The 13,554-nt window shown below is 38.6% G+C and overlaps 1 protein-coding gene across 1 annotated transcript in view; it reads right to left on the bottom strand.

The window, feature by feature from the left end:
- Positions 1-10,016, bottom strand: part of Spata16 (spermatogenesis associated 16) — a 193,677-nt gene extending 183,661 nt beyond the window's left edge. Inside the window, exon 1 of the mRNA XM_048347111.1 lies at positions 9,405-10,016. Coding sequence (XP_048203068.1) covers positions 9,405-10,016 — 612 coding nt within the window. The remainder of the gene's footprint in view (positions 1-9,404) is intronic.
- Between the last annotated feature and the right edge of the window lie 3,538 nt (positions 10,017-13,554).

Genomic DNA, 13,554 nt, shown 5'->3' with positions numbered 1-13,554 from the left:
TGGGCAGTGTCTCGGGTGTCCCAGTGTCTTCCATGGCGTCTTCTAAGCATCATTCCTCCAATACCTAAAGCCCTTAACTGATAATCAACTCTAATTAGCTTCCATTTTTCAATGGAGTTTTTTTTTTTTTAATTCCTCTAGGGATGGGATGAGGATCCTTAGCTAGAATTAAATTAAACTGAAAAATGTAGTCAGTATTTCTACAGGTCTACTTCAAGGTCACCTTTTAGGGGAAAAAAGAATCTCTTAAAAAATAAAACACTAAATAATACCCTAACACAACACAAAACAAAACAAAACAAAACAAAAACAACCATGACCCCAACTGCAGATAATGCCTTGGCACTCAAGTCAAAGCACCCTCAGTGTCTGACCTCTGGCTCCTGGGGGGGGTGGGGCAGGAGGAGGCTTTATTCCTATTTGCACTTCCAGCATGTAGACTGTGTCAGGCGCAAACAGGTATACGTTCGTGGTATTAACACACTTCTTTCTACTGAACATGTATTTTCATCTTCTTCAGATCAGTTTTACATAGTCAGTGTTTAATTATAAGAAAATAGTTAATTTTATCCTTTAATTTTGGAAAGTTCAGAAAGGCATTCATTTTGCGTTTTCCTCCCATGGAAGTGTGCTAGTTTTTTTCAAATATATTTCTTTATTAAATACTTATTAGTATGATACCTCTGGGTAGTAGGAAGGTGACAATAATCAAATTAGAACAGAAATATCTAACCTTGAACATACAGAGTTCAACAGTCAGTTTATACCTGGAAAATAAGAAGAAAGGTATACTTTGTAGCATAATAGTTTGTACACTTATATGAAGGTTTGCTCTTTCTTGAGGGGTGATGGCAGTTGCTCAAGAATCAATTGATCCTTGCTCCTTAGTGGGCCCTGGGCCAGCAGCATAGAGAACATCTGAAACTCGTTTGAAATGAGGTATCTTGTGGCCTACATAGTATTTCAGAATCTGTATTTTTAAATAAGATTCCTGTTCAATTTTTATGTTAATTTTTAAGTTAAAATATAAAAAAGTAGAAGTGTAAAGAATTCTGACATGAAATCAGGCCACCACCTGAATTTAATCTCAGCTCTGTTACAGAGCAGCTGTGGTACTTTAAGTAAGTTATTTAAACTTTTGAGAACATCAGTTTCACCAACTGCAAAATGGGGATGATAATAGCAATCTTATAGAGTTATTGATAGGATTACATAGAGGGGTAGCCAGAGTCTAGCAAGAATTTAGGATTGGGGATACTGAAATCATATGCAAATCCACTGATATGTAATAAGACAGCTCAGGCAGTCTGAGAATTGGGTAAACTCTTAATTTTCTGATTATGTTACACAAAGAAATACCTGTGTTAGAATCCATTTAAATTGAGCTTTCTGGGATATTCTCTTTGTTATGCCCTAGAGACTTGCTACAGAATTATTCTCAGCAGAGCAATTATAGGTGAGTCGGGCCTATAATGAGATATCTTTGCTACTTCATTAAATAAACCCCCTTGAATGGGCTCCAAAATGGACCTGCCTCATACCAAATTCCATTACACTGGAAGTAATCTTATAAGAAGGCCCTGGTGTGGGTTCAATTGTCCTGGATACCTAACGTTTACCATAAAGGGAATATGTTCTAGAACAATTATTCCAAACACTGGTTCTCAGACCTGTGTTTTCTTGATCCAATGGGAAGTATAAAATAAAGACAAGTTAGCAATCTTCCTTTAAAATTAAAATAGAATGTATTAAAAATGTCCTTCATTCTAAACATATGACCTTTCCATTTCTTTCTTCCTTTCTACATTTTTTTGGTGCAGAACCACTCCGTATTTTGTGAAATAATGATGTAATGGTAATTTTTGTAATGTTCTTGTGCAATCTGAGTGAAGTGTTAACCCATTATCCCAGCTTCTTTAAAAATATAATTTTATAGGTCCCCAAACTTCTAAAGCCTTAAAAGCTTCTTTCCTTTCATCAAATGGTGTTGAGAATACTGCTCTCTGTATGCAGAAGACAGAAACTGGTGCCTGTCTGTCACCTTGTACTAATAACAATTCAAAACGAATCAAAGGCCTCAATGAAAAACCTGAAACCTTGAAACTACTACAAGAAAGGGACAACAAACATTATAACTTACTGGCATAGGGAGGAATTTCTTGAGTAGAATTCTAAGGGCTTGGCAAATTGGACAGAAAACTGACAATTTGGATTACATCAAGCTAAAAAGTCTCTGCACAGCAAAGGACATAGTTACTATGCAAAAAAGCCTACAGAATGGGAGATCTTTGCCAGCTGTACATCTGACAAGGGCCCAATACCCAGACTATAAAAGAGGAGCTCAATAGGAAAATTGAGGGGAAGGGTAGAGCTGGGAGGAAATGGGGGAGAACAATGAAAGGATGATACCGATCAAGATGCATTGCACCCATGAACTCACATGTTGAATGGTAACCCCTAAAGATATTAAAAATATATAAAGTCTAAAAAGAAAAAAGGAGCTTAAGAATCTAAAAGAAGGATCTTAAGAAACCCTAAAGAATCAATAACCCAATTCATAAATGGCTAAAGAGCTAAATAGAGACTTCTCAGACGACGTAAATATGGCCAGTAGGCACATGAAACGATGCTCAGCATTTGTAGCCATAAAGGAAATGAAATCAAAGTAACACTGAAATTTCCTCTCACCCCAGTAAGAATGGCCATCCTCCAGCATAGGAACAACTGATGATGGTAGGTATATGGGGAAAATGGAACTCCATTACACTGCTTGTAGGAATATAAACTAGTGCACTCACTGTGGAAGGCAATACGAGATGCCTCAAAACACTAAACATAGCACTATATCCAGGACACCACTCCTGGACATTTATCCAGAAGATTACATACAAGTCAGTGTACAGTGAAGACTGTGTGCACCATGCTCATTACTGCACCAGTCACCATAGCCAAAATATGGAAATAGCTGAGATCATCAATGAACAGATAAAAAATGTGATATATATGCATATGTATATACATATGTTTTGTTTCCCAAAACTTCATATTATGTCATTTGTAGGGAAAGAGATGGACCTCGGAGAAACTTATGCTATATCAAGTAAGTAAGGCTCAGAGAGAGACAATGACATATTCTCTCTCATATGTGGAAGTTAGCTCTAAATTATAAATGGATATGAAAACATACAGGGCCACATGAATATATAGACAAATCTAACGTATGGTATTCACAGAGGATGATAGCAATATTGTAACACCTTTGAACAATTAACTTATGGTTTAACATAGCTGAATAACAAGGTAGCTGAAAGAGGTTTTATCAGAGGTGGGGGAGACCAAGGGGTATATAAATGGAAAGAGGAAGAGTGGGCAAATACTATCATAGTCTTTAGTATATAGTAACCACACTGTATGGGGTTCTTCGGGGAGAACAATAGAAGAATGGTGACACTGTTCAAGATTGATGTTACTCATGAATTAATATGTTGAATTTTTTTTGTGTGTGTGTTTTGGTGTTGGTCCTGAGGATTGAGCTCGGGGCCTGGGTGTTATCCCTGAGTTTTTTTTGCTGAAGACTAGCACTCTACCACTTGACCCACAGCTTCACTTCTGGCTTTTTGGTGGTTGATTGGAGATAAGAGTGTCACAGAATTTGCTGCCTGGGCTGACTTCGAATTGTGATCCTCAGATCAGCCTCCTGAGCAACTGGGATTATAGGTGTGAGCCATTGGTGCCTGGATGATAGTGAAACCCCTGTACCACTACTTAAAAATAAGTTAAGATTAAAAATTAAAAACACCCAAATAGGGCTGGGAATATGGCCTGTGGCAACAGTGCTTGCCTCATATACATGAATCCCTAAGTTCGATTCCTTAGCACCACATATATAGAAAGGGCAGAAGTAGCCCTGTGGCTCAAGTGGCAGAGTGCTAGCCTTGAGCAAAAAAAAAAAAAAAAAAAAAAAAAAAAGAAGACCGGGACTGTGCCCAGGCCCAGGACAAAATAAGTATAAAACAACAACAACAACAACAACAACAACAAAACACCCAAATAATGTTTTTGTTTTTCTCTATGAAGTCAGTATTAGGCATAAATGACTGTCAAGGTCAAACTCCACAGTGTGGACTGGAGAGTAAATGTGCCAGCCAGCTTTCTTTCGAAGTAACAAAATGTATGACACCATCATTTCATAAAGAGAAAGGGATGTTTTGCCTCCAAATTTTTGGAGTATAATTGGTTGGCCTGATGATTTGAGCCTGTGCTGAGGCAGTAGATAGTAATGCACGACAAAATCCACTGCTTCCATCATGAGACAGAGAGCAGGGAGAGAAGAGGAAGGGGCTGCTGTTTCCCCACTCCTTCAGGGGCACACCTCCAATTAGCTAATAAGCATCCACTAACTTGTGAGAGCACTACACTAGGGGCCCAGTCTTCAACACACAAGCTTTGGGGGGACATTTAACATAAAAACAATAGCAGTAAATCTGTTCAGTGTAGACACCTCACAGAGCACAGTGCTTTGTAAGTTGCCCTGTGGGCCGTGGAGGATCTGAAGGTCTAGTAGGCTCTGGGATCCCAATTCCAACTCACCTGCAAAGTAGCAAGGGCATCCTGACTAAGCTGGTAAATTCTGAAACCTTACTGCCAGGGGTCAAATCCAGGCACCATCATTTTTAGCTGTGGACCCTTGAGCAAGTTACTTCCCTTTCTATCCTATCTCATTGGTGTGAGAAGAAAATGGCATAATAAATGTAAATAGTCCCAGAATGGAAAATGCAGTACCTGGCATGCAGAAAAAGCTGTGTAATTGCAAATTATTTAACTTTACGGATCAGGGGCATCAAGATATTAAAAGAAGATTAGCACTGAAAGGAGTTCTTCCTCTGTGATGTGAAAGTTTCCGTGGGGGAAGGGAAAGTTTTGTTCTTTCTTCTTGGACAGGTTCAATAAGATTGCTTGAAGCTGTGATTCTTGAAGGGGAAATACACACTTATTTGAATTCAGAAGTGGAAGCCTTTTAACTACTCACATTTTCTGATTGAAGCTAAACTGATGGTTTCGAATTGGTTCCCACATATGACAAGAAACATCTGACTACTGTCCTTTGACCTTTACAACTTCCTAAAAGTTAATTATTGTTATTATTCCCTGGAAATGTGGTTACAATGTTTATGAATGGAAATTTCCCTTTTTACTGGCAGCTAAGCAATTTGTTAAACAGTAATGTATAGTGCCTAATATGCAAATGAACCTACACGTGGGGCTAGTTTTATAATTTTTTTTTTTTTTTGGCCAGTCCTGGGCCTTGGACTCAGGGCCTGAGCACTGTCCCTGGCTTCTTCCCGCTCAAGGCTAGCACTCTGCCACTTGAGCCACAGCGCCGCTTCTGGCCGTTTTCTGTATATGTGGTGCTGGGGAATCGAACCTAGGGCCTCGTGTATCCGAGGCAGGCACTCTTGCCACTAGGCTATATCCCCAGCCCAGTTTTATAATTTTTTAAATGATAAAATCCTTGGTGTGTGTGTGTGTGTGTGTGTGTGTGTGTGTGTGTGTGTGTGTTACTGGGGTTTGTACTCAGGGTGTTATGCTTGCCTGACAGGTGCTCTACCACTTGAGCCAGACCTACAGACCTTTCTGCTTTAGTTATGTTTTGATTGCGGCTTTGTGTTTGGGCCCACCTGAATTGAGATCCTCCTATTTACCTTTGGTGCATAGCTGTGAGGACAGGTGTACACCACCACACCCAGCTATTGGATGACGTAAGTTCTCCCATACTACTTCCCAAGCTGGACTCAAACCCCGATCCCTCCCTATCTCAGCATCCTGAGTAGGTATGATTTTCGGCATGTGACACCTCAGCTGGTGAGGCCCTACTATTTTTATAATTAATGAATTTGCATAGCCATCTCTTAAAAAATTATAGAGAAATAGCATCTCAGCATGCAAATGACTTGAATTTGTGCCATCATCAGCTGGTCCATTTTGCTCAAATGCCTTGACTACAAACCCAAGGGCAGATTATGATTCATTTGAAGAAAACGTGGGGATTATTCATCAGTTACCAAAGAGCTAAGGAGCAATCTTATCCATACAACTGGCTTAACTTTATATAGCACAAATAAAACATATGAAAATAAGTTATTTCATCTACCCCATTTAAATAAATGCCTGCTATTTTTTAAAATACCTCAAAGATTAAAGTTTAGTGCTTTTTGGAAGTTAAATTGTCTTTGAATCATTGCATACCTATTTTAATGACTATGAATTATTATGATAGAATTACCTATATGAGTAAGAGACTCTTTGAAAACACAAGGAGACTATTTTGTCAAGAGCACAAGATAAGTAATATCACAACAGAATATTCCTAATGGGTTTCTGACATGCATTGGAAGTTATCATGTTAATTAATAAATACTTGAAGATCTCTAGGGCCTTTGCTTGGCTCATACTTTTCTATTTCACTTGTCTGTTGCTACTTTTAATCACAAGAAATCTGGTCACTCCTATAGCTGATTGTATATGCAAGTATTTATATGCATCCCAATTTCTCCCAAATAGTAAGTATTGCTAGTTTTCTAATAGAACCTCTGAATGTTAGGGTTGTCTAGAATGCAAGGTTTTCCAGTTTTCCTCGCAGACAAAGTGTGGTCACATGACTAAATTCTGATCTGGGGAAACTATGAAAACGGTGGATACCCTGTGATTATGAATCTCTCTCTTGGGAATACCAAAATAGAGAGACAAAGGGTAAATTAAGAGAAACAACAACAAAAGCAATACTTGCAAAACTGTATGGTGTAAGCGAACTGAACACCTCAGGGGGGGAAGGGGGAGGGGGAGGGGGGTATGAGGGACAAGGTAACAAACAGTACAAGAAATGTATCCAATGCCTAACGTATGAAACTGTAACCTCTCTGTACATCAGTTTTATAATAAAAAATTAAAAATAAAATAAATAAAATAAAATTACTGCCCAAAATTTAATTTGGGTTTAGTATAAGCACCTAAAAAAAAATGAATCTCTCTTTTACCTTTTGGCTAGCTGAAATGTGTATGTGATGACACAGTAGGGACAGCCATCTTGGATCATGAGGTCAAAACCAACTTCTTTTTCCTTTTTGCTGGTCCTGGGCTTGAAGACAGGGCCTGGGTGCTGTCCCCCAGCTTCTTTGTGGTCAAGGCCAGCACTCTACCACTCAAACCACAGCACCTCTTCTGGCTTTTTTCTGAGTAGTTCATTGGAGGTAAGAGTCTCATGGACTTTTCTGCCCAGGCTGGCTTAAAAGTACAATCCTCAGATCCCAGCCTCCTCAGTAGCTAGGATTATAGGCATGATCCACCAGCGCCTGGCTGTCAAGGTCCCTTCTTAAAGAACAAAATATAATATGGTGCCTGGGGATCAGAACATGCAAAATTCTGACTACCTTACACATATGTGAGAGGAAAAGAAACTTCTCCTTTCCCCCACAGTGTTACTTCAGATTTTCTCTCACTTACAGACAAATCTAATCCTAATGTATACAAACCGAAATATCTGCCAATACATGTATCATGGTTCTGCTCTTGGATCTGTCAATCACCCTGCCTTACTCAAAGCCATGCTAAGATATAAGGAGAGAGAGAGAGAGAGAGAGAGAGAGAGAGAGAGAGAGAGAGAGAGAGAGAGAGAGAGAGATCAGCATTACACAATTCCTGAGAACATTGAGAAAGTATTACATTTGCAAGTTCACTTCAGGAGAAGAAGAGTTAAAGAAGCTACAAATCGTTCTATTCCCTGTAGCTTTTGGTTTATTAAGAGACATTCTAGGTAAGATTTCAAAGTTAACTCCCAAGATAATTAGATGAAAGCTAGGCCAGATGTCTAAGCTAAGTTTTGGTCTCAAAATAATTACCTTTGTTAATTACCAGTAATTAGTGTCAGCATCTAAAAGTTTCCTAAAAATCCAGGGAGAGAGAATAGGGAGGGGGAGAAGGGAAGGAAGGAAGGAGAAAGGGGAAGAAGGAAAAAGGAGAGGAGAGAGAGAATACATGCATTTTTCCAGTACACTTATATCTTTAGGTCATCAAATCATGACTCAGAATTTTGCCATTAGCATAAAACACTGGGCTTTTTCGAAAGTTGGGTATTTTCTTCCAGTTAATTTAGGAAACGTTTTGCTTCTACCCAGTTGCAATGTGAAGTTTGTGTAACATTTGAAAATATTATATCTGTCTTTTTTTCATTGCCCAAATTATATCTTTTTTTACCTATGAAGTCACACTTTTAACCTTCCCCCAATGGAAAAAAAAAAAAAAAACCAGCTGGAAATTGTCCTGGCAGGAATGCTCAGGACCTTCATGCAGTCTTTCAGCAGGCTTCCTGGGCCAGAGAACTCAACTCCCAGAACAGCTGGGCTTCTAATGGATGCTGGTGACCAGCCCGCATTTCCCCGCTACCCATTATACTGTTAAGAAGCTCAAATAGACATCACACTTATCTTATTTGTGTCATGACTGTATGTATGTTTGGGTTCTATGAATCACTTATGATCTATTTAGTCTCTCTGTCTGTCTCTCTGTCTCTGTCTCTCTCTCTTCTCTCTCTCTCTCTCTCATCAGTCTTGGGGCTTGAACTCATGGCCTAGGCGCTGTCCCTGAACTTTTTTTTGCTCAGAGCTAGCACTCTACCACTTTGAGCCACAGTGGCACTTCCGGTTTTCTGGTGGTTAATTGGAGATAAAAGTTTCACTGGCTTTCCTGTCCAAGCTGGTTTCAGGTTGCGTTCCTCACATCTCAGCCTCTCAAGGAGCTAGGATCACAGGTATGGGCCACTAGTGCCCAGCCAAGGGAAATTCTTAATGTCAAGATATTGCCAAACCAACTTCGCTGTTTGCAGATACAAAAGTAATTATTAATAAAGTGTACTAGCATAGGAAAGGAAATGTAATGGCAAGGTAACTTTTTGTTTCTACTAAGTATCATGTATGAAGTATCAGTCAGTTCTTGCTAAAAGGTAAAGGGGGTAATGCTTGCTCAAGGTAACTACATACCAAAAGAGGACAACTCATGCTCATTAACCATCTCTTTGTAGAGAATGTATATTCTACTCACCCCATTGTACTAAAACATTGTGGCATTTATACATGTGCATCTAAATGTCAAAAAAGCCTCATTTGGGGACTTGGGAGTATTTACTGTAGGGTTCATTAACAGAATGAAAGCATAAGTTCTATGCTTTAGGGCTATTTCTATACATCAAGTTCATATTCCATATTAATTTGAAAACCTGTCTTAAAAATCAAGGAGTGCTTTATCATGATATTATTTTCACCCTACCATCACTGTCCATTACAGTGTGATTGGAGCCGCTGACTGTAACTGCACCTTCTAGCCACTGATCTGTGTTTACTTCAATCTCATACCTCCAGTGCTGTCCTGAACTGCCCTGCTGCCACGGCATACTTCTTTTGTCTATAGCAAGAGCTGGCATCCTTGAGGGCCACCTGAAGCCATTTGTCAATCTGAGGCAGAAAGCTGAAATTAGGTCCACTCAGCGGGTCTGCTATTTCAGCAGCTCGGCAGGTTGGCTGAACCCCAGTGGACATGAAAGACTTTACGAACTCATAGCTCACATCTTCCTCATCAATGTAGACCAACTTTGCTTCCACATCCATTATGGTCTTTAAGGAGATATGAGGCAGAGGTATGGTGTGGGGCTGGTTGTCAAGTTCTGTTACTTTGGCCTCTTTCTTAGCCACTGGCTTTTGTTCCCCTTCTGCTTTCCGTTTAAAGCCAACTTTCTCCAAATCATTGTTTTGCTTTTCCTTGATGGTCTTGGCCATTTTTATTCTTTCGGTTGGGACTTCGGCTTGTTTATCTCCACTGCTTTTTTTAGTCTCTGGTGGCACTTCCAGGCTGCTAGGTGAATTTGCTAAGGTAGACATTTTCTTGCTTGTGTTTGTCTTGGGAACATGAGGATTCTGATGGACTCTTTTGGATGTGTTTTCTGAATTCCTACTGCTTCCTGAACTCATCCTGTAGGGGTGAGGAGAAAGAAAATAATTCAGACAATATTTAGAAATTCTAATGGCTTAGTTTATACTTCCTTTCTTCAGATTTGAATTATATTATTTAGAATTCACTATAGATATGTCCTTGAAGCAAAACTGAATTTATATCACCTATGGACTCTTTTACTGGGACAATGTATGTTTCACTCTCAGAACTATTCAAGACTTTCTCAAGTTCTTCTAGAAAAGCATTTATTGAAAATACATCTACATCGTTCCTTAGAAAAATAATCTATAGCTGAATATCATTAAATGAATACTTTTATCAGATGCCTCAAGTCATTGGCTAGGAAAATTTTTTACATAGCCACTGAAGAACAGAAAAGACCTCTATTCCCCAAAGCTATCTTTATATTAATTTCCCAGAAAGGCAATTGTCTGTCTTTCTGTTAATATTCAAAGGATGGTTTTCCTGAAGGGTTCCTGCTTGGACCAGGTGGGTTGGCCCTTGTTAATTGCATTTTAGTTACATACATAGTTTTCCTGAGCACTTTAATTAAGACAACCTGTTAGAAGCTCCTTGAATTTTAGTTACATCCTGTTAATTAAGCTGCATCCTTTTGCAGATTGTGAGCATGAACTCAGCCAATGGGAGCCGAGGGGCGGGGCCTTCTGGGCTAGGGATCAAAAGGGAGCAGCATGCCTGCTCTGTGCCTTGCTTGCCTGATTTTTGGATATGGTACACCTTTCTGCAAAAGTAAACTTCGCCTTGTCAAGTTCCTTTCAGTTGGTGTCTGTATTCATATGTGACACCTCAACATCCTGAGCTATTTCTAACAAGGCAACACATTCATCTTGTCTATTAAATTTTTATTTCAATGGGATTGATAAAGTTCATATGGAGATGAGGCATTTTCCTAAAGCACCAATGATCAAAATGTATAATACTTTCTCCATTTCATACTACACTTCTAGATTGACTGCAAAATATAAAATAGTTTAAGATTGAATAGTTATTTAGTATATTTTCTATTTCTTATTAAAATTATCTTTAAGTGGTTATACAAAGAAGTTTCAATTCAGCATATCAGTTTATGAGTACAATGCATCTTGATCCATGTTACCTTCTCCATCATTATCCCCCATGTTTCCCAGCCCTGCCCATCCGTTGAAGTTACCGGGTTCCATTTCCACATATGTACACTTAACATTATGACTGTATTCATCTACACTACCTCTCTCTATTTGTCTGTCCTTCCTCCTCTTGATATCCCCCCTCCTCTCCACACATGTTTTGGCTTCCTGATGTTCATTTTTCAACTATAAGTTAAAAATTATGTTAAGAGAAGTTAGGCTCAGAGACAAAGGGCAGGTGTTTTTTTCTCCTATGTGGAAGTTAGATCTGAATGACAAAGATATATGAAACCATATACAAGGTTATAAGCATACTTGCACAAATATTGAACAAAGCATGTTGTATGCAAGAGAAGATTGCAATGGTGTAACAACAACTTCTTCTAATCACTAGCTCATAGTTTAACAAAAGGAATACAGTTTCTATTTTCTATCACATCCTGTTCTGAAAGAGTTTGGGGTAGTAAACTGGAATACATATATTTCAAAGAAACTTAAGGACAGAGGTTGTGTTTCTCAGAGGCAGCTGATCTTCAGAAGGACTGATGTTCAGATTACTCTTCATTTGCCCAGGCTGGACCTCATACTATATTTAGGATAGCTAAGAGGAAACACATCAGCCCACCAGGAGGTCAGAAGACAGTGAGAAGAGGACTGAGCATGACCTTAAGACAACAACAAAATAAAAGGGATTATTAGGGCTATTTGTCTATAAAGAGACTATATTTATACTCAAGAAAAATCTGAGTTGCTTCTCAAAACTAATTATTTTGTTAATATTATTGATTATTTCATTTGTTTACTTGAGAGATAGAAGTTGGGCTATTAAAGATCCTTAAATTCCTTGAACTGTGACCTTAAGGAAACTAAAGAAAGAGATGCCACTCTACCAGTAACTTTTAACTCTGGGGGTACTTTCTTCTTCCCTATACTCTATGTAAGTATTGTCAGAATGATCTAGCAATTCTACTCTTGACTTATCTAAAACATTACAAGTCAGGATACAATAAAGACAGTTATACAGCCATGCTCTGTGGCACTATTCGCCATAGCCAAGTATGGAAACAGCCCACAACCCTTCAATGGATAAATGGATAGACAAACAAATATATGTATCATACATTCTTGATATATATACATATATCACATATATTATATATATCACATGCACATATATATGAATTTTGTATATCTATTAGGAAGTATTATATTATTTACAAGTGTAACTAGAAAAAATTATGTTAAATGAAGTAAGTCAGGCTCCAAAAGACAAAGAATGCATGTTTTCACTCATATGTGGGAATTAGTTCAAATTCATAAATACATATGTAAACACATACAAGGTCATATGCACAGGCACATATACCTATTAATTAAGGTTTGATACATGCAGGGGAGAATTCCAGTGCTGTAACTGTTTTGAACAACAAATATACAGTCTAACAAAATGACAGAAAGCTGGTACTTGAGTTGTGGGGCAGGGCGCAGAGGGTAAGGCCAAGGAGAGAGGATTAGCAAATGAAGAGAGAAAGAGTGGGAGAATGCAGTCATAATAGTCACTGTATAGTATATATGTGAAAATGAAAATAGCAAAATTAGGGAGATGAGTGAGGTTGGGAGAGATGGGGAAGGATGATGGAAGTGGTGACTTTGATCAAGGTGCAATGCATTCGTAAACTGACACGTTGAATTATAATCCCTTTGTGGGACAACTTAAAGACAATAAAGTATAATAATTAAAAGAAACAAATGGGGCTGGGGATAAGGCCTGGTGGCAAGAGTGCTTGCCTCGTATACATGAAGCCCTGGGTTCAATTCCCCAGTACAACATATACAGAAAATGGCCAGAAGTGGCGCTGTGGCTCAAGTGGCAGAGTGTTAGACTTGAGCAAAAAAAGAAGCCAGGGACAGTTCTCAGGCCCTGAATCCAAGCCCCAGGACTGGCCAAAAAAGAAAAAAATAAACAAATGTGTAAGGTTACATATGGACATGTCGAAAATCTACAAGTGATGGTACATATTATCATAGGCCTACTTCCAAAAATATCTTCAATATTAATTTACTGATGTTTAAAAACTAGGGTAATACTTCTTCAGTGATTTATACTGACATATTAGCATAGTATTTCTATGATGTAAATACATGGAAAATGCTGGGACCTTTGCAAGTGTGTGTTATGCCAGTGTTGAGGGTACTCCACATGACTATGAATGGAGTCTCACTCTGAGCAAGGCCCATCTCCCTTTCCTCTCTCACAAATGATTGCTGGCATCCAAAATGCCTTTGGATCACAAATGTGACTAAAGTAGCCAGAGGAAAAAAAAAATCTCTTGGCAGTCACTCTTGAGTTTTCTTTTGTGCTGTAGAAGATTTGGATTTAGGAAAAATTAGCTTAAGTCTTCCAGTTAAGATCTGTAAGAAGTGAGGA

Source organism: Perognathus longimembris, chromosome 5 (genome assembly GCF_023159225.1).
Source record: "Perognathus longimembris pacificus isolate PPM17 chromosome 5, ASM2315922v1, whole genome shotgun sequence".
NCBI lineage: Eukaryota > Metazoa > Chordata > Mammalia > Rodentia > Heteromyidae > Perognathus > Perognathus longimembris.
This window is presented reverse-complemented; position numbering and strand designations above follow the sequence as displayed.